Below are 26,758 nucleotides of genomic sequence, written 5' to 3'. Positions count from 1 at the left end.
AGCAGGGGGAGTGGGAGAGGGAGAAGCAGGCTTCCCGCGGAGCAGGGAGCCCGATGCAGGGCTCGATCCCAGGACCCTGGGATCATGACCTGAGCCGAAGGCAGACGCTTAACGACTGAGCCACCCAGGCGCCCCGTAACTTCTCATTCTATAGCTGATAACTCACATGTTCCATATTTTTGAACCTATGTATTATGCTGGGTAATTTCTCAATTTGTCTTTCAGTTCATTATTTTTTTCTTTACTTACAGGCTGCTGTTTAACTTGGCTGCTGACTTTATTATTTCAGTTATATGTTTTATTTGAGGAAGTTTTTTTTTCTTTTCCAAATCTGTCTCATACTTTTGATGATCTTATCTTTTAATTTTCTCTTTTTTGTTTTTAATGTGCTGATTTTTTATTCTATATCTGATCATTCCAAAATCTGTAGTCTTTATAAATCTGGCTTTTGTATTATTTTGTTTCTGCTTACTCTGGTTCATACTGAATTTTTTTTGTGATCTCATTGTCCTTGGATCTTTCTTTACCTGTGGGAATTCTCAGAGGCCTGGGTCAAAAGTACTTCTTTAGAGAGTGCTTGAGAGAGTATTTGCCAGATGCCTAAGGGCAACGTCCAATCCAAGACCAGTTGAAACCAAACTTTTGGTTTGGGGTATTTGGGGCCACACAGATAGTGTGAATTCTAGCCACAAACCCATGGATTTGTGGGTTTGTGGTTATAAATTCTCTGGGGGGAAAACGTGTTTTTACTTCTGCTCAAAGCCAAAGCCCAAAAAGGCATGTATTCTCTCTAAGTTTTTGGAGGAAGGGCAGCACCACTGAAGGCATCCTTAAGGATCCTGGCTTCATGGTAGTGGTCTCCAGTGGGACCTTCCACCATAATCAGGCTCCAAACTTTGTATCCTGCCTCCTTGGCTAGCAGCCCATTAAAACCCAAGATCCATGCTGGACCCTAGTGGAATAGGGTATGTCCCCAAGGGAAAGTCCTTGCTTCTGAGCTAGTTTAACAGTTCTGTTTGAGTTTTCTTATTGTGACTGGACTCCAAAAAATCCCCTTTTGTTTCCTTACATCTTAGCCATTCACTTAAAAGTTTTATATTTACTTTCTAACTTGTCTGTAAACATAAACGTGTAAAAAATAACTATTTGAAAGTAGAATAGACAGTTGTCATTTCTCTTTGCCATAAATTAAATAGCAGAATGGCTTCACCAAACTCAGCCAGAATTTTACTCTATTATTAGGACAGCTTGTTATTATGTACATTGTGATTACAAACTATTTGAAAGACAAAAAAAAAAATACAGATAATTACAGACAAATACAGAAAACAATAGCTCCCTAGTGAGGCCCAAATGTCTTGTATTTGAAGTCAGTTTTTTAAGAACATTCAATTCTAAGAAGCAGGACAGCTTGGTTCACAGTAAATTGAAAATACTTAACAAATGGAAGGCGTCACTCTAAGGGAGAGTAGAAGGAGATTTAGAAGAGCTTAGAGTATAAGCTCAAATTCAAGACAAATATAAAACAGTTGCTACCCACTGAAATAGCTTTTAGATAATCAGCAGTGGCAAAAAGCATTAACATTTATTCATTCAGTACATACTTTAGCGGTATCTTCTATGAATACCTCATTGAATGTTTTGGGAGATACCAAATTAAATGTTATGTGAGAAACCATTTCCAGTCTAAGTAGCTTACCTATACTCTCTTATCCTTATGTTTATTATAGATGTCTGTGTTGTTTCCATATAGTAGGTATAATAGTATTCTAACAGTATTAAGTGAATAAGAAGAGCAATTTTGGTTCTGGCTGACTGGTAATTTTTACTGTTTACTATTGTTCCCCAAACTAGTTGTTATTTTACTTTTTTAGTTTCATGCATTGTTGCCCTCTGTCCGTAAGGTTGGCAACAAATTTGACTTGTTTATCCTTTCATTTATCAACAGACATTTATTAGGTATGTATATGAGGCCCTCCACTAGCCACCAGGGTGACTCTCACTGGGACTGGTTCAGGGAGACAAGCTATGAATGGCCTCTACCCTCATGGAGCTTGCAAGCTAATAAAGTAGATAGCTATTAATAATAATTTTAAAAATCACACAAATTATGAAGTTGCAACTGTGATAAATGGTACAGAATAAAAGAATATACACAGTACTGTAAGAATTTAAGAGAGAGGGATTACAGAAGTTAAAATAAGAAATAATGAACCAAATTCTGAACATGTTCTAAACAATTTCTTGTTCTGAACAAGTCCTGAACCAAGTTCAAAACATTTCAAATCTTCATTTTTCTCATTATAAAGATTGATAGTTGACTTAACCAGTATGCTTTGAGGATATCCTAAGTACATAATCACTTGAATCACCAAAAAATGCCACTGGTGAAGATCACCATTACTCATAGGGAACAAGTATTCCTGTGACCTCTGTTACATAAGTAAGTGTGTTCTTCCCTCTCTCCACACCATCGGGAATAACTGGCCAGTTTGAAGGGGTGCCTTTGATGTCAGTGTTCCTCAGGACATGGTTGGTGGTTTTCCTCTAAAACCCTTATACCCAGAGTGAATTCCAAGCTGGGAGTTCCCGTGCAGTGGTGGTGGTGGTAGTTAGTTACATTTTAAAAGCTCTTTTTGGAATTGAGTGTTATACTGTTTGATTTAAACATACAACCATAAATAAAGATAGAGCCATAAGTGTTCATAAATATTCTCAATGGACCCTAAGTCTCACTTAAATAAAAAGTGCCGGTTCAGCCTATATCAGAAATCTTAAAACATGCATTTTGTTTTTATAAACAAAACCAACTACAGTACCTAGTTGAGTTAAGTTATTCATGTCCTACCTGTTGAAGACTTTCCAAATATTTCACATGAGTAAGGTCAGGAGAAATGTATACTTTTGTTTTAGTGGATTTTGAAAGCAAATTTAAAGTATTTTTGTATGTATGCAAACTGCCAAAATCATTCTGAATGGATTGCACTTAAATTATTGTCATAATTGAGTCATCTGTGTTCATGGTTGGCTTTGAAAGAGTTTTTTACCCCTTATTGTAGGATTATTGATGTTATATTTAATTCAGCAGTCTTTGGCTATACACTTACAATTTTTTAAAACAAATTTGTGCAAAACTTAAAAACAGCTATAATGAAGTTGTTTTTTAGTCACATAGTGGCTGCTCTCAAATGAGGCTGAAACTGTCTGAAGAATGTTCTTGTGCATATGCCAAGAGACTTCTGGGATGGACATATTTTTAAGAACCAGAACATAAACAACTGTGATCTGTGGCAAGAGATTTAAATGACCTCATGATGACAATGAGAACAAAGCATTTTTAAGTTATCATGGTGTTGTGTTAATTCACTGCAATGTGTTTGTCATTCTACTTAATACACATTTGGTGTGTTTAAGTGAGAGCCAGGCAAAAAATTTCAGACTGTATTTAACTGAAGATAACTCTTTCTTTGTTGTTATAAACAAGCTAAATACCAAAAAAAAGAAAGAAAATATATTTTCTGAGAATAATATTTCATGAATTATTCTAGAGCTGTAGGTTCTTACATACACACATGTGTACACACACACACACACACACACACACACACCACTTTGGGATAAAGGCCATTTATATTTATATCCTAAAGATTTGATTCATTTTCTGTTGGAGAGAGTATGTTCCAAACTTGCAAGATCAAACAGTTGGCTTGAAATAAGAATTCTTCCTTCAAGACAGATCAATTAAGTGTTTATTAAGTATTTACTATGTGTCTGGCACTATGTTAAATATTATGGAATACAAAAGAAGGTGACTTTAGCTGCCTTTGGTTTAGTTGGGAGAAAACTCTAAAGTGAAAAAGACATTATATAATCAAGTACCAAATAAAATAACACATAACTTATGTGATGCAAATAATGAAATAGCCCTTCTTTTCAGAAATGCCTTCTAATCATTGTCTAGAACAGTGGTTCTCAACTAGAGGTGATTTTGTTCCCAAGAGGACATTTGGCAATATCTGGAGACATTTTTTTATTTTTATGACTGGGGCTATTGGCATCTAGTGGATAGTGCAGACATACTGATAAACTCCTTACAATGTACAGGATAATTCCTCACAACAAAGAATTATCTGGTCCCGAATGACAACAGTGCTGCTATGAGGAACCCTGCTGTAGAATCTACAAATGTCAGTGCTAATAAGTTTTGAAGTTATGGGAGCTGGCCCCCCATCTTCATGTAGACCTCTAGTGCCCCTGTAAATGTTCTTTGCCTGAGACCCTTAGATTCTTACGTCGAAATGAGCATTGAGTATCCGTAAACCCCTGTACAGTGTTTCAGGGAGAGATGCCGTATCTTTTATCAAATTCTCAAGGTATCCATGTTCCCAAAAAAGATTCAGACCCTACATGTGGAGTAGAAGTTCATAGTGATTAAGACACATCAAAGCAATGTCCTAGTCACCTGAAAGAGACAATGATACAGAACTTTCCTTATCATTGTAGTAAGTTTCAAGGATCAAAATTAAACAGAATACTTTTGGTGAAAAAAAAAGTTTAAATATATTAATTTAGTATTTTGGAGTAATAAAATCTTTCTTAATGTTTGAGGAAATTATACAAGAATGCCTTAAAGATTATTTAAACATCATATCTAATAATACAATACTGTACATGTAGAATTAGACTAGCCTGATTGTATGCCAACCCACAGGCATAATATATAAACCTATTATTTTGTGATTTAAAATCAACTTCTTTTGTCAGGATTTGCTGCTTTCTCCCAAGTAAGGATCCCAGTTTACATTTCCTAAATGCTGTATATCTGTTGATTCAGTCAAAGATCTGGACATCATTTTATACAGGTCACATTTCTCTTAAAAACAGTTTAGTAAAGAGAATTGTATTTTTCTCATAAGAAACATCTTTGAATTGAGAGTTGTGTTTCTGATTTAGCATTCAATAAATTAGAGATCTTACCAGCAGTGCATCATAAAAACAAATCTGCATAACCTTGAGTATGCAGATAATTTAATACTTTTCTAAGTCATAGAAATTTTAAGATTAAGTCTTGGCTTAAAAGCCAAGGAAGGGACCTTAGAGATCATCTATTCCAGCTGTTTCAGGCTGTTCTTTGAGGCACAAGACCCAAAACACTATTTCTAGTTGTTACATATTTGGACTTCTACCAAATATTTTCTTTGGGGGTGGGGGAGAGGTGTATGTGGGTGGGAGGGTTATATGCTTCTGATCTAGACCAACCTCCTTTTGCAGATAAGGAACCTGAGACCCAAAGCTTTTGACTTTATTCATTTTATACTTTATACATTTCTTTATTCTGGGTCAAACCAGCGTTTTACATGTATCTGGTCATAGTATAGAGGATAACTAGGCAATTACAGTCGTGTGACTTCCTTGCTGCATGTTCTTAGGCAAGTTGCTGAATGCTCTTAGTCTCAGTATACTCATCAGGTAAAAAAGGAATTGTTATATCCTTAGGATTGCTTTCACCTTCGAATTTAGAGTATATCTGGGAAGATGATCTGGATTGACCATGTCTCTCTTAAAAAGCATTTTGAATCATTCCATTAAGTATTGTTTTTCTGAAATGAATATTATGTCATATAAATAGTGAAGCTGCCTCCTCCCCAAACCAAACTGTGATGTCCAAACAATACTACAAAATAAAGAAACGTCTTTATTACCAAAGGTAACAACACAGTAATCACATTTCCTTACTTTGGCAGTAGTGAAGGTCTTCAAGGACTGATACGTCAGCCTCAGGGCTTTTTCCTTCTCACTCATGTAGTCCAGTTATTACACAAGCCACCTAGAAACACGAATTAGGAGCTGTAGAATATAAGAAATAAGGACCTTTAAAGATGAAGTACAAGAGCAGATAACATTGAGGGTGCCTGCCTGGGTGGCTCAGTCGGTTAAGCGTCTGCCTTCGGCTCGGGTCATGATTCCAGGGTCCTGGGATCGAGTCCCATGGTGGGCTCCCTCCTCAGCAGGAGTCTGCTTCTCCCTCTGCCTGCCACTCTCCCTGCTTGTGCTCTCTCACTCTCTTTCTATCTCTCTCAAATAAATAAAATCTTTAAAAAAATTTTTTTTAAAAAGAGCAAATAACATTGAAAGAGGTAAACCATACAAAGTGGAATCTGACCTTGGTGGTCCTTTTGATCATAAGGATGTATCTCACATAGTACTTGAGGAGAGATTATGAGAATTCTTTCCTCCGGGGGTATTTCAACAAGGATTGCCTTACTAATCAATTTTTGTTAGTCACCTATGGTTTCCAAGGAATGCTTTTATTTGGACAACAGAAGCAATTAGAGATAATTATGTTAAAGACTACTTACCTGTTTGCCATCAAAAATGAATTAGTAGTCATATCCTGAGAAGATTTTGTTCCAGGATTTTTCCTAGTGTCTCAAAGCAATTAAGTATATAGAAATGAAATTTGAACCTAAATAAAAGATTTTTCTTCAGTGGCCTGACTATATATCAAGTTGCTAGGTTTGTTTATTTATTTTGGTTTGGTTAAGTTTATTGTTGTTTTTTATTAGGAAATAGCTTTGATATGAGTTGATCCTATATTTCTCTGATTTTGGAGTATTACACAATTTAGTGTTGCATTTTATTTTGTTACTCTGGTAAATATATGTAAATTATCTTTTTGGGTAAATTACATTTTTAATGAATGAAGATATAACATTTTAAACTGAACTCTGTGTTTTTTCTTAGGTCTGAAAGAAAGTGCAGAAGAAATGGTCAAAAACAAATTGGAAGGAAAAGATAAATTGACCCCTTGGGAACAATTTTTAGAGAAGAAGAAAGAGAAAAAAAGACTGAAGAAGAAACAGAAGGTATCAATGATATTTTAAGCAAATACTTATTGAACAACAACCATGTATCAGAAGGTACCAGGTGCTTGGCATCCATTATCTCATAATGTAACCACTCACTAGAATAGGCCTTGTTATCATCACAATTTTAAGAAAGAGGAAAGGAAAAACCCAGTAGCTTAAGTGTTTTCTGCAAAGTGATGTAATGAGGTACAAATCCTAATAAAAGACCAGAGCCACTTTAACTACAATGTTCTAGTATTTTACCTTTAAGTATGCCACCTATAAGATACATAGTTTAGTTGATACGTAGATATAAAACAGTTCAATTCTATTTGTGTTTTTGAGGAAGAAAGATGCATACAGAATTTTTTACTTGAGGATATATACATACAGAAATTTTTTTTAAGATTTATTTATTTGAGAGAGAGAGCACAAGCAGGAGGGCCAGAGGGAGAGGAAGAAAGAGTCTTAAGCAGACTCCGCAGTAAGTGCAAAGCCCGACCTAGGGCTCGATCTCATATCCCTGAGATCACAACTTGAGCCAAAACCAAGAGTCGCATACTTAACCAACTGTGCCACCCAGGTGCCCCTACATATAGAAATTTTTGACATGAGTGAAATTTTTTTCTCTACATTTCTCAACCTGCATTTTTCACGTTTCAGTATTATATGGATCTATTAAATCCCTTTAATTAACGATATGTCCTCTGCACTAATATGTTGTCTTGAAAAATCTAATTTGACTCCCATAATTTGAGGATAACATCTTTTCCATCAGAGTCCTTAGAAATAGCAGAAACCACTTAACAGTTTTTGCCACTAAAAATACTCTATCTTATCACTGAAATTCAGCATTCTAACAGTATAGTTATTGCCTTAAGATAGTATCAGTAATCACAGAATTTTGCAATTTGAGTAATCTTAAATGATTTGTTCTAGTCCAATCCTGATGCTTTATAGTTGTAGAAAAATAACTGATTTATCTCCAGCTACACAGCTTGTTAATGACCAAGCTGAGACCGGAATCCAGATCTCTCACTCCAGTGTCCTTTCTACTGTACGGTATTGTTTCTCTCTGTCCTGCAGAGGCTTGTGCTTTTGGTACAGCTGTGACTTTCAGTGCTTGTAAATATAGAGGGCTGCAAAATTGAATGATGCACTGGAGGGATTTTTAATACTCCTCTATTTTAGTCAGTGTTTCTGGAAATAGATAATAAAATGAGAATAGAGGGTAAGAGCCCTGTCCCCATTGATAGGTTGCCTCTCTTCTTCCTTAGAACTTCTTTTAAAACTAAGTAAGCAGTAAAATATCTTCTAAATGGAATAATCTCACAAGTTATTAAACCATCAGTTTATTGTAAAATTTACAAGTGGGTCCTTTTTGGGTCAATAAAGTAGTCACTTGTTTCTGAGACCTTCAGCAGCTATTCTTGATTTTCATTTGCTGGGCACTTTGAGCTTATCTTGTGCTTTTACTCTTTCCCTTCATTGGGCTAAGATGACTCGTTTTATTACTGCCATTAAAAATACATCTGTTGAAAGGCAGTTTGTTCTAAACTCAGTGCTCTGTGCTGGATTGGTGCTGCATTCCAGCAGATCCCTTCCATCCACAGTTTTTCATATAGAGAAGAGTTTCAAGAATTTCCTTCATGTTAAAAATATTTTTCCCCTTTTCCTCTCTGTGACTTCAATTTTGAAATTGAGAAATTTTTTTTTTTTTTTTTAAGATTTTATTTATTTTTCAACAGAGAGAGAGAGACAGCGAGAGAGGGAACACAAGCAGGGGGAGTGGGAGAGGGAGAAGCAGGCTTCCTGCTGAGCAGGGAGCCCGATGTGGGACTCGATCCCAGGACCCTGGGATCATGACCTGAGCTGAAGGCAGACGCTTAACGACTGAGCCACCCAGGTGCCCTGAAATTGAGAAATTTTTAATAAAGAAATGAATACATGGTTATGTGTCAAAGTTGATATAGCTATAATTTAGCTCTAAAAGCAGTTAAAGAAATATGTGAATAGATATTTAGTTAGATATGTAGGTATTACATAATCTTTGTTAGAAACATCATATTATTACTGAATCTGTTGTAAGAGTTTGGTGAAAAATTTTTAGTTCTTGTTCTTAAAAGGATATTAATATCGGGGCACCTAGGTGGCACAGTTGGTTAAGCATCTGACTTTTTGTTTCAGCTCAGGTCGTGATCTCAGGGTCGTGAAATCGAGGCCCTCATCAGGCTCCTTGCTCAGCGCCGAATCGGCTTGAGATTCCCTTTGCCCCTCTCGCTTGTGTTCTCTCTCTTTCTCTCCAAAATAAATAAATAAATATTTTTTAAAAGGATATTAATATCCAAATGAATACTCTTTAGGGCTTGGTGGGTCTTTTTCAGCATGCAGGGTGATGTTTAGCAATATATACTCTAAATATTTTTATTGAAATGACTCATTTTTTAGGTTCCTGGGAATAAAACTCAGTCTGGTTAGTATGATCTTAGTTCATATGTTCTATTTATTTTATAGGCTTGATTTTTAATTTAAATATTCTAATTTAGTAGACCGTCTGTTCAAATTTAATTAGGAAAAATTTAACCAACAGTTCTTAAAAATAGCCAAAGCGTTTTCAGGGGTGGATTACAGATAAAACAAGATGATTGTTGAAATTGGGTGATAAGAACAGGAGCTTCATTAAGCTGTCCTTACTGCTTTGGTATATGTTTTAATTGTCATAATAAAAGATCACTTTCTTTAACCTGCAAATAAATTATTTTAAATAATAATTTAAATGATAACCCACAATGTACTACTTCAAACTATTGATAGTCACTGCAATTTCTCAGTTTTGTGAGAGAAAAGGCCACCTCCTTTCGCTGTCAACCACATAAAAGTGTTCTTCTCTTTTGAATGTCTGTATCATTTCATTTTTGCCTCTTCTAGCACTTCCTATCTTGAACTACTATTACTGACATATGTGTCTGTTTATGTGTCTAGCTTTTGCTTATAGATTGTAAAATTTTTAAAGACAGAAACCATGTATCTGATAGCTTTCATTTCTCCAAAAACCCTACATAATTTTCTATATTTATTAAATATTCCATAAATATTTGTTGAACAAACGAAAGAATAACTCAGATGGGAGTTATTTTACAAACCAATCCATTTTAAAAACTGGTGTAATTCTAGATTGAACTATTTGATTTAAAAGAAATGATAGGATTTTCCTTCATGGTCTTCGTAATAAACTACATGTATTTTTATATTCAACTTTAAGGCTCTTGCTGAAGAGGGTAGTGAAGATGAACTTCCCTCTGATGTTGATTTGAATGACCCATACTTTGCTGAAGAAATTACAAAAATAGGTAAGCCAGCCCATGTTTGAGTTTTTAATTGGAATTTTTTTTAAAAAGGTGTCATGGGTAGAAACAATATAAACTACTCATTCTCTTAAAATCCTAGAATTTATGTTGGTGATGTGATTGACTTAATGCTTTACCAGGGATTCCTTTCTCAGAAATATCCTTGTAGAAGGATTGATGAGAGAAAGGATGAAAGAAAAAGGAAGTCAGCCTCTTGTGTGCTTTCACTGCTTTTTTATGATGCATCTACTCTAGGTCTTTGCGAAGGCTGTGAAAAAGTGAAAGTGAAAAATTTGTTTATGTTCACGTGGATGTGTGTATAAATTTCTTTTAATTTTTACAGTGTTATATAATGTATAAAACTTTTCTGCTCAAATATACAAAAACATCTATGTTCCATTTTATCCATTTTACATTTATCCTACTTCATCATTATAGATGAAAGCCAGCTTCCTCCCCTTTTTCCTTGGATCCCTGAACTATCTGGGCATTCAATTTCCTATATCCAAGGAGCTTTGTTTCCATTGCATATGCACTGCTCATTCTTTCTTGAATGCTTTCATTCTTACCTTTTTGGTATGTGTAAATGTGTGTGGTAAGGTTCAGGCCGTACTTAGGTCAGTGCAGAGACTACTGTAAGCATTTGCCATTTGTTTTCATGCATTTTGCCTTTCCCTGATCTAAATACCACACACATGAACTCCAAAAGACTTGCTCCTGGAGCAACTCCAAGCTGGCATTGTAAAGAGAAGGATTTTATGAAATTTCCCTGCTTCTTGTCCCTTGTGACTAGTGGGCCAGAATAGTTCTCAACAGGAAAGTCAAAATTGCTCAAAATTATTTCCTGGTTTTTATAGCCTTTTAGCACTGACATTTTATTGATGAAAAGGAGATCAAGATGAATAAAGTCTATTATAGGATGTCATATTCTTAGGAATTGGAAAGGGAAATGGAAACTTAGCATATTCTGCTTTTTATCATACCTGAGTGGTCATTTCTAGAAGATGATGGATTTTAGCCTTATCCTCTGATTTCAGGAAACCAAATTTATAATGGAGAAATGCAAAGCATTAGAGTTTCCTTGTTCTCATTCCAAAGTGCTTCATTTGGCATGTACATTCTGGTCAGACTTTAGAACTCAGGGTAGGTTTCAAAGAGTAAGTTAAAAATGTTTTGATGGCTTGGGGTAGCTTGTTTCCTGGAATCAGCACATTTAAATTGTGAATAAGCTTCCTCGAAAGGTAGTAGCAAAAGTTCCAAGGGAAAGTATAGATAAAATTTTTTGCTTTCAATATACTTTTCATTTCAGCGTATATCCTAGGAGTAATTATTTATATCTGGGCTGAAGTTGTTTCTTTAAAGGAAAAAGAAAAACAAAAAGGCTGAGAATTTTTTTTATAAAATTTAGGGCCAAAAAATAGTATCTTGCCATGTTTGTTTATTCATTCAAACAATAAGTATTACCTACTAGGTGCTGGACACTCTGCTAGGCTAAAGGTAGAGCAGTAATAATATAAGCAAGGTTACGTTTCTTGAGAAGTCTATGGTATTAGGGAAGACATGCTAAACAGGTAAACAAATAGAATATTATGAGAATATGGTCAGTGTTTTAAAGAAAATAGGGTAATATAGAGGATATAACTGAGAGGAAGGAGAGTAGCTTACTGTAGACATAGGGTAGGCAAAAAAGACTTCTGAGGTGATGACATTTGGCTGAGACCTGTAGAATGAGGAGTCCTGCATAAAGAATGTTGCAAATGAGAGGTAAGAGATAGAAAGGCTGTGAGGTGAGAAAGAATTGTCATGTTGGAGAAATTGAAAGACCCTGATGTGGCTGGAGCATGGTCAGAGGAGTTTGGTAGGCCAGGCTGGACACAGGATCAACCCAGGGTTTTGTGTCGTGGCAACACATTTGGATTTTGCTCTCCTGACAGTGGGAAGCCACTGAAGGGTCTTTAAAGCAAGAACATGACATGATCTGGTATGTATTCTGGTTCCTGTGAAGAGTACAGATTGAAGCATTGGTGAGAACTGGGAGACCAGACTTTGCAAGAGATGATGGTTGGTTTAGATAGCATGCCAGTAATGGAATTGGAAGGAGAAAAGTAAATGGAATTCTAGATATATTTTGGACGTAGACTTGCTGACTTACTTGAATAAGGAAGTAATTTAGCATAACTCTAGATTTTTGGTTTGAGTCTCTGGAAGAATATTCTTCCATTTACTGAGTTAGGAAGGAATGTAGGAACAATAGGTTTGGGTGGGAAGTAAGGTCAGTAGGTCCATTTTGGGTATAATCACTTTGAGATAGTTGGAGGTATTATGTTACATTTATAAAGGAGTCTGGGTGATCAGCTGAGAAGTCAGTGCAGATATAAACTTAGGAATTAGTAGCATATAAATAGTATTTCAAACCATTGAACTGGAGGTGAAAAGCATTGATAAGAGATGAGGATGCAGGATTGGGCTCCGAGGTTGGGTAAAGCCTACACAAGGTACCATTACTCTGTCATACTGGCGAAGGTACTACTTGGAAGGTAGGGGGAACGTTGAAGAAACTGAGGAGCAGCTGTGGAATAGGAGAAAAAGCATTAGTGTTTGGAAGGGTGTATAGTTCAAACCCCACGGTTGAGCGGGACAGAGACATTTTAAGCCAGATGGACTTGGATACATTTATAACACCTTTGCCCTTGGCAATCCCGTAGAGCTAAACTTACATACTCTTCAAACTATGGAGGAATTGAGTTCGTTAATTAATGCCAGACCTGGTGTTTGGCTTGGGTTAGGAGCCAGTGTGAGTACTAGAAATCTTTCCTCATTTTTCCCCCTACACTATAAACTTGCTATATTTTTTTTTCTGTTTTTTCCTAAACTGCAAACTTGATAACAAATGAGAGTTTCAAAAATATAAGGTACTTCTAGAATGAGTTAAAAGTTACTTTTTTCTTAGAAATGAAATACAGTTGACCCTTGAATAACATGGGTATGAACTGCACTATGAACCGTGAATCCACTTTTACGTGGATTTTTATCATAAATACAGTACAGTACTGTAAATGTATTTTATATTTTCTTAATAACATTTTTCTTTTCTTTGACTTACTTTATTGTAAAAATAGATACTAACAAATACACAAAATATGTATGAATCAACTCTTTATGTTATTAAGCCTTCAGGTCAACAGTAGGCTATTAGTAGTTATGTTTTGGAGGAGTCAAAAGGTATATGTTGATTTTTAACTAAGGGGGGGTCAGTGCTCCTAACTTCTGTGTTGTTCAAGGGTCAACTGTATTGGAAAAATTTGTTTATGTCTGTCTAATCACATAAACTCCTTAATAAGATTTTGTTTTTGAAGAAGTAGGAGTAAAATAAAGTATATCACATGTAAATATGCCCTATTAAAATGTGTCCTTTGACAACTTTAGATATTTGATAAACTACCATGAAAATCTGATAATATGCTACATATACTTGATCCATTTAGTCAGTATGTTGAGTGCTTATATCAAATTGCTTGTATATGTTGGTCTACAGTTTAAAAATGCTTTTATTTGTATTCTGTCCTCTAAACTTCAGCCCACTTTATAGATGAGTAAATTGGAGCTCAAAAAACATAGCTGAATTGCACAGTGGTCAGTGGTAGATGGTAGAACTTGAGTCTTAATGGACTCCCTTTACTTTTTGTCACCCTCAAAGTAAGTATGTTGTAAAGACCGAAGCCAGAGCCAGGACCCATGTGTATAAGAGGTGGACATGGGGAATTGCTGGATTTCCAAGCAAAGCCAGAATGCCCAGGTCCAGAGGACGATTAACAGACTGTATCTAATTATGGGCATTGGAACTTGCTACAAAAAACAGTGAATTGCAAGGGGGCTTACCACTCCAGTCTGGTCGGTACTGAGACCGCATTTGCCCTCCAGTGAATTCTTTTAACTATTCTGGTACAAAGTGCTCAGCTAAACCCTTTGGAGGAAGTTTTTTATGAGAATACTTCTCGGACATTACAAGTAATGGAAAATGGAACTTCCTTTACAGATATTCCTTTTACAGGTCAAGTTTTTGCAACACATCTTTTTCCATAAATGTATTCTGTTACATTTTTTGCTTAAAGAGATAGTAGCCTCAGTAAGGATTTTTAGATTTATTTTTTTAATCCATAACATCTGATCTAGAATCTCTGTTAGTATTCAGTGTGTTAGAATCAACCATATGTACTTTTCTCAGCAGTCCCAGGACACGTGGTTTCTTACTTGCCAAAAGATTTACTGAAAAATAAAGATTACCTTTCAGAACAGGAATTTTCATTTCCCTAGTACTCTTTATCTAATTTAGGTCTAATAGCTTTCCAAAGAGAAAAAAAAATGCTTTTTAAAAGAAATTAAGATGTGCCCTCTTAATATGATCTTGTTAACAGTGCAGAAAAGATCTCTGCACATTATTTATCTTCTGGCTAAACAGTTTGGACCAGCCCAGTAAATTCTTTGTGAATAAAGAAATATTCATCATGTTAAAATTGGATATCATTTTTAGCCCTGACCATTTTGGAGATTCTTTTTTTCCTCCTTTGCTACAATCCTTCTTTCAAGTTTATTTTTATGACTTTTCACCAGGTTGTTATAAAATCAGGAACAGTTCATTGTGGGTTCTTTGAAATTATTTCCCACAGCTGTATATGAAGATCTTTATCTCCTTTATGTATTAATCATATACAGCCTGGTTTTTTTTCCTGCCACAGAACTATCTTCTGCATATGTCACTTGTCTATTCACTTCAAAAGGAGCTCTTGCCTTGAGAACATAGGAGCAGAAGTAAACTTAGGATGTAGAAGTCAGACCCTAAGAAAGTGGAACCTTGATGATATTATATATAAACATACACATATTTTAAAATAGAGAAAAAGTTATAATCTGAAAGTAGATATATCATTTCCTTAAAAACATTTGATATAGGAACAGTAAAGGCTTTCACTTTAGGAAAAAGGGCTGTGTACAAATATTTCTTCCTGGAAGTGTAGACAGATGCCTTGGTAGCACTAAAGGGTGATCCTAAGCAGCACTTGTATGCTGGCATTTTCTCTCAGCTGGGCACCTCTGCAAAAGTACAGCAGGGACTTAGTGCTCACGGAGCAGTTTCTAAAGCCTCTCTCAACTTTTAGGCTTCGTTTTTCCTGTTACCCCTCATTAGCTGCAGTTATTCAACCATTATATGCTTTGTGAATTTATTTATTATTTCACAACAAAATGTATTTTAAACAGAAAGAGTTGTTACAAGGAGAAGGACATTCGATAATAAAGGAGTGTTGTTTAGTGATTAACAATAGAGAGCCTGAGCTGGACTGCTTGGGTTTGAATCATGGTTTCTTCACTTACTAAACTTGAGAGAATTACTTAATCTCTCTGTGCTTTGGTTTCCTCATCCACAGAATGAAGATTATAACAAATAATGGAATCTACCTCATAGCATTGTTGTGAGGATTATATTAGTTAGTATATGTAAAGTGAGTAGAACAATGCTACTGCCTGATACACAGTAAGTGCTATGTAAGCATTAATCATTATTACCTTAGAGACCATTGGTTTCTTAGCCAAAGAGGACAGCGTTCAGTAGAGAAGATTGGCATTGTGTAATAATATTCTAGAGTAACAGAACATGTCTTTGTAGATTCTGAAACGTCTTACTCATTAGACTAGTCTTTCATACTTTAGCATCCTGATGCCAATCCCTTTTGCACCCCTCCCGCTCCAACAGACACAAAAAAAGGAAGAAAAAATAAGGCATCAGCATGATCACCGAGGAACCCAGGACATCTTATTATTTTTTTTTTTAAAGATTCTATTTTTTTATTTGACAGAGAGAGACACAGTGAGAGAGGGAACACAAGCAGGGGGAGTGGGAGAGGGAGAAGCAGGCTTCCCGCGGAGCAGGGAGCCCGATGCGGGGCTCGATCCTAGGACCCTGGGATCATGACCTGAGCCGAAGGCAGACGCTTAACAGCTGAGCCACCCAGGTGCCCCCCAGGACATCTTATTTATGTGTAGTAATAGCAAGCACTTTATAGCACCATGTGTCAGGCATTAACTGAACTCTTCACATTTACCAATTTATTTAGTCCTCACAATAACCCTGTGAGGTAGGTGCTACTATTAGAATTGTCATTTAAAAATGAGGGCACAGGCCCAAACTGCCACAGCATAAGTGTGATATAGCTAGAATTTAAACCCAGGCAAACTGCTCCAGATTCAAGTGCCCTTAACTCTTGCACATGACTACCTCTCATTCAGGATGAGAACATCTCCTCTAACATCTTGTGGTCTCCAGAAGTCCCTGAGTCCCCGGAGATACAAGCAGTGTTACCAATCAGGAGCCACTTTTACCATAAGTAGTTTTGCTTAATAATAGGGCTGGTAAGTTAATTGAAGATCAGTTTTTGTCTTTAGAGAAGGAAAAATTGTTAAACTTTTACTATGAAATTCTTATTGTAGAGATGAATTTTTCATTTTCCAGGTGAGTTTTTTATATATAGAATTTTAAGAGTTTATGTATTAAAATCACTTTTTTTTCTTTGTGATTTCTTCTATTATTCTTACTCTAAGAAAATAGTTCTTCTATTTAAGATCAGGTAACTAGTCTTCTGGAATTCTCATAGGTTTTGTTTTTTTTTTTTAATGTTTAACTCTTTAGTCCATTTGCATTTTATTTCCCTGTACATTATGAGGTGAGGTTATAACTCGATTTTTTCCCCCCAGAATAAAGCAGATTTCCCGGCACCAGTTATTGAATAATCCCTTCTTTTTCCAACAATGTATGATAGTGCATTTTATTACACACTAAGCCATACTGTTCTATTGTATGAATGGATGTTGAATTTTATCCGGTGCTTACTCTATATCTTTTCAAATGATCTCTTTTTCTTTTTTAATTAATGATGTAATTATGCACTACTTTCAGAAGAAATCCCTTCTTTATAATACTCAGTCACCGCATCCAGATGTATTTATTTCATTCATATCCATAGTTATCTCCAGTGACATTTTTTACTTCTTTTAGTTTCTCTACATTTATTTATAAGATTATTCCTAGATACCTAGGAATAATCCTGACTTCCTAGTGTAAATAGAATGTCATGGATAGTCTTGTAATTTTTTCACCCTTCTGTGTTGGTTTGTTGTGCCAGGTATAAAAGAAAAGAAAAAATCAATGAAATCTACAAAAGATTGCACATCTCCAGTGGAAGATGCTGAAATAGAAAGACAAAAGGTAAAACATGATCATTGCTACATTCCTAGTGGATAATTGATATGTACAACTTAAATGAAGTTGTCTACATGAGTTTCTAATGTCCCTAATAAAAAAATAACTGATTTTAGCAATGAAATTTATAAATAAATTATAAAACACATAATTAAATGTTTTAGCAATGTAGGATTTTTTAAAAAGATTTATTTATATGAGAGAGAGAGAGAGGTAGTGCTCATGGAGGGGAGGGGCAAAGGGAGAGAATCTCAAGCAGACTCCCTGCTTAACAGGGAGCCCGATGTGGGGGCTCCATCTCACAACCTGAGATCATGACCTGAGCTGAAATCAAGTCAAATGCTTAACCAACTGAGCCACCCAGGTGCTCCTAGCAGTGTAGTTTTTACTAGACATTTTTCTAGCTAATACAAAGTTGAAATTTTATCTTAAACCCAGGTCATGTCCCTTTTTGATTTAGAGGAAAATCAGTCACTATTAAAAATTCTTACTATTATAGGGTTGCCTGGGTGGCTCAGTAGTTAAGTGTCTGCCTTCGGCTCAGGTCATGATCTCAGGGTCCTGGGATTGAGCCCCACATCGGGCCCCCTGCTCCGCGGGAAGCCTGCTTCTCCCTCTCCCACTCCCCCTGCTTGTGTTCCCTCTCTCGCTGTGTCTCTCTCTGTCAAATAAATAAATAAAATCTTAAAAAAAAAAATCTTACTATAAGACAAAAAAATGCTACTATTAAAACCTTGAAATAATATTGCCATAAGTTTAATTTTTTTTACTTTTTAAATTTAAATTCAATTAACATATATTATTAGTTTCAGAAGTAGAGTTTAGTGAGTCATCATTTGCCTATAGCACCCAGTGCTCATTATATCATGTGCCCTCCTTAATGCCCATCACCCAGTTACTCCAACCTCCCACCCACCTCCCCTCCAGCAACCCTCAGTTTGTTTCCTATAGTTAAGAGTCTCTTATGGTTTGTCTCCCTCTCTGATTTCATCTTATTTTATTTTTCCCTCCCTTCCCCTATGATCCTCTGTTTTGTTTCTTAAATTCCACATATGAGTGAAATCATATGATAATTGTCTTTCTCTGATTGACTTATTTTGCTTAGCATAATACCCTCTAATTTCATCCACTTCATTGCAAATGGTAAGATTTCTTTTTTTGATGGCTGAGTAGTATTCCATGTGTATATACACCACATCTTTATCCATTTATCTGTCAATGGACATCTGGGCTCTTTTCATATTTTGGCTATTGTGGACATTGCTGCTATAAACATTGGGGTGCACGTGCCCCTTCGGATCACTACATTTGTATCTTTGGGGTAAATAACCAGTAGTGCAATTGCTGGGTCATAGGGTAGCTCTATTTTCAACTTTTTGAGGAACCTCCATACTGTTTTCCAGAGTGGCTGTACCAGCTTGCATTCCCACCAGCAGTGTAAGAGGGTTCCCCTTTCTCCACATCCTCACCAACATCTGTTGTTTCCTGATTTATTAATTTTAGCCATTCTGACTGGTGTGAGGTGGTATCTCATTGTGGTTTTGATTTGTATTTCCCTGATGCCAAGTGATGTTGAGCTTGGGACTTTATCAGGATAAAAAGCTTTTGCACAGCAAAGGAAACAGTTGACAAAACCAAAAGAAACCTGAAGGGGAGAAGATATTTGCAAATGTCTTATCAGATAAAGGGCTAGTATCCAAAATCTATAAAGAACTTAGCAAACTTAGCACCCACAAAACAAATAATCCAGTCAAGAAATGGGCAGAAGACACGAACAGACATTTCTCCAAATAAGACATAAAAATGGCCAACAGACACAAGAAAATATTGCCATAAGTTTTAATTCAATCTGAATCTGCCGTATAATTCAGACTTTGTTTTTGTGTTATCAAGTGCTAATTTCTCTCTTACTATTGCAAACAACATAAATGTAATGTACAAAATTAAAGTCTTTCTTGGAAATGCAGTGACCTTTATGCTTCACTGACTCCAAAGATCCATGGCACAGATTAATATGTATTTTTGCTGAGGCAGGAGTTGGAGTCAACAATGTCCCAGTGACCAATGTTCATGTCACTGCCTGGGAGTGAGCCTAACTGGTCACCTAAACTCTGCATGATAATGCATCTTTTCTATCCTCCATTTATTGCACATACAGTAATGCTCATAGAGTAAAGGAGTGCAAAAAAAAATCTTTCTTTTGTGGAAAATGGTTCTTAAAAGAAAGCCAACTGCAGGTGCCAGTGATGGAAGTGAAAGAAAATTAGAACAATCTAGGGATGCCTGGGTGGCTCAGTTGGTTAATAAGCATCTGCCTTCAGCTCAGGTCATAATCCCACGGCCCTGGGATCGAATCCCGCATCGGGCTCCCTGCTCAGTGGGGAGCCTGCTTCTCCCTCTGCCTATGTGTGCGTGCTCTCTCTCTCTCTGACAAATAAATAAATCTTTAAAAAAATAATCTAAAGTGGTAGTATAGAAAGATTCACAAAGGTTTGGCAGTATACTCTGTATTTTCTCTCGTATACATGGTTGTTTACTTGGTTCCTAAAGGTTCATGTTTAATCCCATGGTTGGAAGAAAATTCCACTGTTTAGTGGAAACAGACATATTTCAGAAGTAAATATTAAGATTCTGCCTTCATAGAAATGTATCAATTTTGAAAAAGTAAAGGCAAAAAAAGCAAAAGAGAAAAAATTCCTTGCTGTTAAAGCACATGTTTGGAAAGTGTAGGTTGTTTCACAAAATACTACATGTTTGCTAGATTTAGTGTCATTGCCTGAAAAGACTGAAGTGAAAATGAGAAATTTTTATTTGGGAGTTTGGGGACTCTTTCCTATAGCCTATTAACCAGTTACATGAAGTGAAATGTGGTCTGGGTTTTTTGTTTTGTTTTTTTTAAGATTTTATTTATTTATTTGACAGAGAGAGAGAAAACAAGCAGGGGGAGCGGCAGGCAGAGGGAGAGGGAGAAGCAGACTCCCTGCCGAGCAGGGAGCCCAGTGCGGGGCTCGATCCCAGGACGCTGGGATCATGACCCGAGCCAAAGGCAGACGCTTAACTGGCTGAGCCACCCAGGCGCCCCTTTGGTCTGGTTTTAAATACAAATTTTCACTCCTCTCCTGCTCTTGGTGATGTTGCTTCTAAAAATTTTATCTCATTGCTCTACAAAGATCTCTGAGTTTTTTTATGAGTTTTGGTAATCCACAATCAGTTTATGGATGACAGATGTCATCCCAGAGCACTAGCGACTGGGTTCTCCTTTCCTAGAGGGGCTATCTGTGCCCCATACTTCAGCTTGGGGAAAAAAAGCACTGTTGTATATTTGATTTTTTTTTTTTTTTTCCCTCCACAGGCTGAAATGGCTTTGCTCGTGATGGATGAGGAGGAAGAGAGTAAGAAACACTTCAATTACAACAAGATTGTAGAGCACCAGAATCTGAGCAAAAAGAAGAAAAAACAGCTTATGAAAAAGAAGGAATTATTAGAGGATGACTTTGAGGTAACCAGGGACACCTCTTAAAGCTGGGTTGAATTTAAAGTCGGCTCTGGAGATGAGCATTGAGCACAGCCAAAGTTAGCCTGAAATGTCTTAGGAAGGGCCCACAGTGGAGCCAAAGCTGCCATCTTTTAGTCCAAAATAGCCAGTTCATCCAGGGTGGATCAAATCACTGTTTAGTTGAGCACCAGGTGAAGTATTGGCTTGTTTTTTGGTTGCACCAAAGCTATGGCTTTGCTGCTTTTTTTTTTTTTTTTTAAATACCTAGCTTTTAATGTTAGAATCATATGCAATGTGATGCTCATGATGGGAAAGATATGCATACTCAAGCTTGACTGAGAAAGAGCAGGTTCATGTCACATCGTGTCACACACACACTGTGTACAGTGGGCACTGCAGTAGGCCATGCTTTTTTTTATTGCTACAGCTCTTTGTTTCTGTCACTCCCTCTTTTCCCTCTTTTTGCTAATAAGAACTTATTCCTAAAGGCCATTCACTCCTATGTGTGAGTTTGAGCCTATACAAAAAAATCTACAAACTGATGTCAGCAACTACTTAATGACTTCCAAGAGCAGGCCTTAAAATTCCACTGAAGAGGGGCGCCTGGGTGGCTCAGTCGTTAAGCGTCTGCCTTCGGCTCAGGTCATGATCCCGGGGTCCTGGGATCGAGCCCCACGTCGGGCTCCCTGCTCAGCAGGAAGCCTGCTTCTCCCTCTCCCACTCCCCCTGCTTGTGTTTCCTCTCTCGCTGTGTCTCTTTCTGTCAAATAAATAAATAAAATCTTTAAAAAAAAAAAAAAAACTCCATTGAAGATCTGTGGGAAAACAGTTTTCTAATGAATCAATACAAAACACTCACATTTGTATTTTATATAATTGACAGCTCACTTTCAAAATTTGGCCCCATTTCTGGTCCTTTTGGTTTACTAATTTAATTATTCGTTTTCCTTTTGGATTTGCAGGTAAATGTTAAGGATGCACGGTTTCAAGCAATGTATACTTCCCACTTGTTCAATTTGGATCCTTCAGATCCTAATTTCAAGAAAACAAAAGCTATGGAAAAAATCCTTGAGGAGAAAGCCCGGCAGAGAGAACAAAAAGAACAAGAACTTACTCAGACAATGAAGACAAAAGAGAGTGAAATTCAAAAGGAATCACAGAAGAGATCCATCGATCCTGCCTTGTCAATGTTGATTAAATCTATAAAAAATAAAACAGAGCAGTTTCAAGCAAGAAAAAAACAAAAAGTCAAATAGCTCTATGTTGTTTCTTTTTGGATTGGGAATGTGTTCTCCTAAAGTATAGTGAAGTGATAGAGGAAATATTTCTTGGGAACAAAGCTATCTTTCAAGAATAAGAATAAAATCTTATTCTGACCATTGTAAAATTTCTCCCCCTATAGAACAGTTTGACCTAATTGTGGATGATTGGCAGATTTGTTCTGTATATTTCCACAGATTAATCATAATTAATTTAATTAAATTGAAATATAGAATTTATAAAATTTTTGAATTTTATGAAATTCAGCCATTCTAGTAGAAACTTACTCTTAGCCTAATTTTTTAAAAGATTGTTTACAATTCTATGTAAAAAATAGAGCAGTGCCCAGTTTTTAAGTCTGAATAAGAATTACAATTTGAAAATACATATATGCCATACATTAATTTCTCTGAAACAGGAGGCAGATTTAGTTATCTATGTAAATTATTTTTCTAGCCATAATGGATAGAAGCCAGTAATTTTCTTTATTGTTTGTTCATGTTTATTATAGTTTGTTTATGAAATTAATTTGTAAATAAAAGTATAAAATATTTTTATTATTTTGTGTAGGACTGATTTATTTCATTTTATGCACCTCTGAAAAAAATACCTGAACACTTGACTAAGAGGACAATTCTATGAAGAGGCAGTTCCAGGTTTGCATTGCTCATGATTGTATTTGAAATGTTCATGAGCTCTGCAATGATTTTTCTATTTGTAGTAACAGAAAATTCTTCTGTCTGCCCTTCAGATTTTTGGAATGCTTAGAAGTGTGGATATGCTGCTATAGAGTTTAAGGAATTTTAATTCCTTTTAAAATTAAAGCACATCTTGGGGCGCCTGGGTGGCTCAGTCGTTAAGCGTCTGCCTTCGGCTCAGGTCATGATCCCAGGGTCCTGGGATCGAGCCCCGCATCGGGCTCCCTGCTCCGCGGGAAGCCTGCTTCTCCCTCTCCCACTCCCCCTGCTTGTGTTCCCTCTCTCTCGCTGTGCCTCTCTGTCAAATAAATAAAATCTTTAAAAAAAAATAAAATTAAAATTAAAGCACATCTTTAAGGCCTTAATACTCCTGGATCTCATCTGGTCTAGGTTTTACAAACGATTAACCATTTAGAGAGGAGAATTAGGTGTGCTATATAAATAAATGAAAATAAAAACCAAAATGGTCACTTAGAACAAATGATAAATATGGTAGCTTCTGAAAGGCAGTAGGAGTTTAGCTAGGTTTGTGGTTAATAGTAAACTTGACAGTTTTGGTATGAAAATTCAAGCCTACTAATGTAGTATGTTTTTTCAAGAATAAAAGGATGTAGAACTCAGAGGGATATGAAGATATGAGGGTGTGTAAACAGTCTCTGAAAGGAGAAAAAACATGTAAATTGTTCATTATAAGGAAAATGCAGGAAATTGTGGTTTGTTTTTGTTTTTGTTTTTTCATAAAGCACTGGCATTGTTAGGTAATTCAGCCAAATAGAGCAGCATTCCTATTGATCCATCCGTGAAATTCCCAGTATTTTATCTACTCAACATTGAGAAGACCATGAATCTTAATATGTTTATGAATACAGTATATAAACAGTTTTATAATTATTCATATTTCATTTATGCAAGGAAAAAGACATATTTCCTTTAAACTGTTTAATCATAATGTAGGGATTACTCAGAGTTTGGTTTTAAGATTCCTGTGAAACTTAGCCCTTTGGTTTTTTGATCGGTTTAGTTTGGTTTGTTTTTTTGTTTTTGAGTTCTGTTTTTAAGTCACTATTTTTAATTATAAATCTCATTTTACTAGTCAGGCATATAATTGCTTATAACAAATAAATTGAGCTTGTAAGTTATGCATAGCCCTGGCTCCTTTTCTCAAAGAGTTGATATTTTTTAGGTAGGAAAAAAAAATAGCATTGTCAGGTGCAGCATTAAATAAATATTCCACACAAAGAATGTGAAGATCTCAATAAATAATTGCTGACAGTAAAACTCAGGATAAAAAAATGGCCACTGTCAAAATTCAGCAAACAGTGTGAGGATAGTTTGGGTGACCCATAAGTTCACATTTATTTGATTTGTTTGTTGTTTGTTGTTGGTATCCTTGATACCCAAACCAGACAGACAGTACAAATAAAACTAGAGACTGACATTGTTAGTATTAGAGATGTGCTTGCTTCTGGAGAGTCCTTCTCATGAGTTTAGGTGTAAAAATCTTCAAAATAAGCAAATTGAAGCCAACAACGTTATGAAAAGAATTATACACCGTAACCAGTGGGGTTTAATTTCAAGTATACAAAGCTGGTTCATTCAAACTCAATTAACATAATCCACTATATTCACAGGCTAAAGAAAAATTAATATGATCATATCAATTGATGAGATAAAGTATCTGACAAAAATCTAACATCCATTCACGATCAATAATAGATCTGGAATAGAGAGAAACTACCTAACTTGATAAAGAGCATTTACAAAAAACTAAAATTAACATACTTACTAGTAAAAGACTGAATGCTTTCCTCCTGAGATTGAGAACGAAGCAAGGCTGTCTTGTTTTAACCCTGTCTTTTAGAAGTTTTCTGTATTCTGATGCTTTGACCAGTGGAGACTTGCTGGCCCTTGAGAAACTGCCCCTCCCAGGGCTAGCCAATTCTTGGGGATAGTAAATAACTTGCAGGCAAGCATGCCTTTCAAATGCAAACCTACCAATCCAGAGTCCATACCCCCTTATCACCTCCTTTATTGGGCTTTCACACTCAGGGCTGTATCCCCCTACCCTAATCACTCTAGGGCCAGGGACCCAACTAGGAACAGCCCTATACTCTAGAGCCTACTGAAATTCAAACCTGCAAATGCTAAACCTGCTTACCCTGCCTCACTCATTCCTCCCATAAAGAAACCACAAATAAAGCTCTTGCCCACATTTCCCCTGCTTTCTCTGCCTCCTGACTAACCCCAGTGTTCCTCTTTGTGGCCCCTTTCTGTGATGTGCTGTGCTATCCTTCCTCTTTCTAAGGAATAAGAGTATAAAAAACTTCCATCATGGCAGTCGTTTCCATGTGTGCTTGTCTTACCATATGTGTATAAACAAATCCCAGGTACCCTTCAAACAATGTCCACTCACTCTCACTACTCTTATTAATACAATACTGGAAGTTCCAGCCACGGCAAGAAAGGAATAAAAATAAATATACAGATTGGAAAGAAAGAAGTAAAACTGTTCGTATCTGCAGATGATATGATTGCTGATGTAGAAAATCCCAAGGAACCTACAAAAACAAAAACAGAAAAAGCCTCAAACTAATAAATGAGTTCAGCAAGATCACAGGATACAATGTCTTGCAAACAAGAATTAATCACATTTCTATATATTGTACTAACAATGAACATGTGGAAACTGAAATTAAAAACACAATTGTTGCAAAGAAAAGAAAGTACTTAGGTAAAAACTTACCAAAACATGTAAAGAGTTTGTATGCTTGAAAATTACAAAAAGCCGGTGAAAGAAACCAAGGAAGACAAGTAAATGGAGAGACATTCTATGATCAGAGATTAGAAGACTCAACATAGTAAAGATGTCAATTTTTCCCCAAACTGATGTATAGATTAATGTAAATTTCTTTTCCTTTTTACTGAAGTACAGTTGACACATATTATTAGTTTCTGGGGTAAAACATAGTGATTTGACAAGTTTATATGTCATGCTGTGCTCACCACAAGCGTAGCTACCATCTGTCACCATACAACTCTATTATAATACAGCTGACTGTATTCACTATGCTGTGTGCCTTTTACTCCCGCAACTTTTTCATTCCATAATTAGAAGCCTCTGTATTCCACTCCCCTTCACCCATTTTGCCCATCCTCCCCCCCTTCCCCTCTAGGATCCATCAGTTTGTTCTCTCAGTATTTATGGGTCTGTTTCTGCTTTTTGTTTTTTTATTCATTTGTTTTGTTTTTTAGATTCCACATATAAGTGAAATCATATGTATTTGTCTTTTTCTGTCTGACTTATCTCAGCATAATACCCTCGAAGTCTATCCATGTTGTTGCAAATGGCAAGATCTCACCCTTTTTATGACTGAGTAGTATTCCTGTGTGTGTGAGTGTGTGTGTGTTCGTCTGTCTGTGTCTATGTGTGTGTGTGTGTGCATCTTCTTTATGCATTCTATCAGTGGTCACTTGGGTTGCTTACACATCTTGACTATTGTAAATAATGCTGCAATAAACATAAGGATGTGTATATCTTTCAAATCAGTGTTTTCATTTTCTTTGGGTGAATGCCCAGTAGTGGAATTACCGGATCATGTGGTATTTCTATTTTTAATTTTTTGAGGAACCTCCATACTGTTCTCCATAGTGGCTGAACCAATTTACATTCGCAGCAACAGTGCATCATATTTTTTTTCCTACACATCTTCCCCAACATTTGTTATTTATCTTTTTTTAATCTATTTATTTGACAGAGAGAGCACAAACAGGGGAAGCAGCAGAGGGTGAGGGAGAAGCAGGCTCCCGCTGAGCAGGGAGCCCAAAGCGGGGCTCAATGCCAGGACCTTGGGATCATGG

General features: G+C 36.2%; 1 protein-coding gene across 1 annotated transcript in view; it reads left to right on the top strand.

Annotated features, from left to right (window-relative positions):
* Positions 1-22,771, top strand: part of ESF1 (ESF1 nucleolar pre-rRNA processing protein homolog) — a 62,799-nt gene extending 40,028 nt beyond the window's left edge. Inside the window, exons 10-14 of the mRNA XM_032419551.1 lie at positions 6,745-6,866; positions 10,111-10,198; positions 17,371-17,453; positions 20,800-20,946; positions 21,905-22,771. Of these exons, the coding sequence (XP_032275442.1) occupies positions 6,745-6,866; positions 10,111-10,198; positions 17,371-17,453; positions 20,800-20,946; positions 21,905-22,198 (734 nt within the window). The 3' untranslated portion in view covers positions 22,199-22,771. The remainder of the gene's footprint in view (positions 1-6,744; positions 6,867-10,110; positions 10,199-17,370; positions 17,454-20,799; positions 20,947-21,904) is intronic.
* Positions 22,772-26,758: the final 3,987 nt, after the last annotated feature.

This window comes from Phoca vitulina, unplaced genomic scaffold (assembly GCF_004348235.1).
Source record: "Phoca vitulina isolate PV1807 unplaced genomic scaffold, GSC_HSeal_1.0 scaffold22, whole genome shotgun sequence".
Lineage (NCBI taxonomy): Eukaryota > Metazoa > Chordata > Mammalia > Carnivora > Phocidae > Phoca > Phoca vitulina.
Note: the sequence above shows the minus strand (reverse complement) of the source record. Positions and strands in the feature narration are given on the sequence as shown.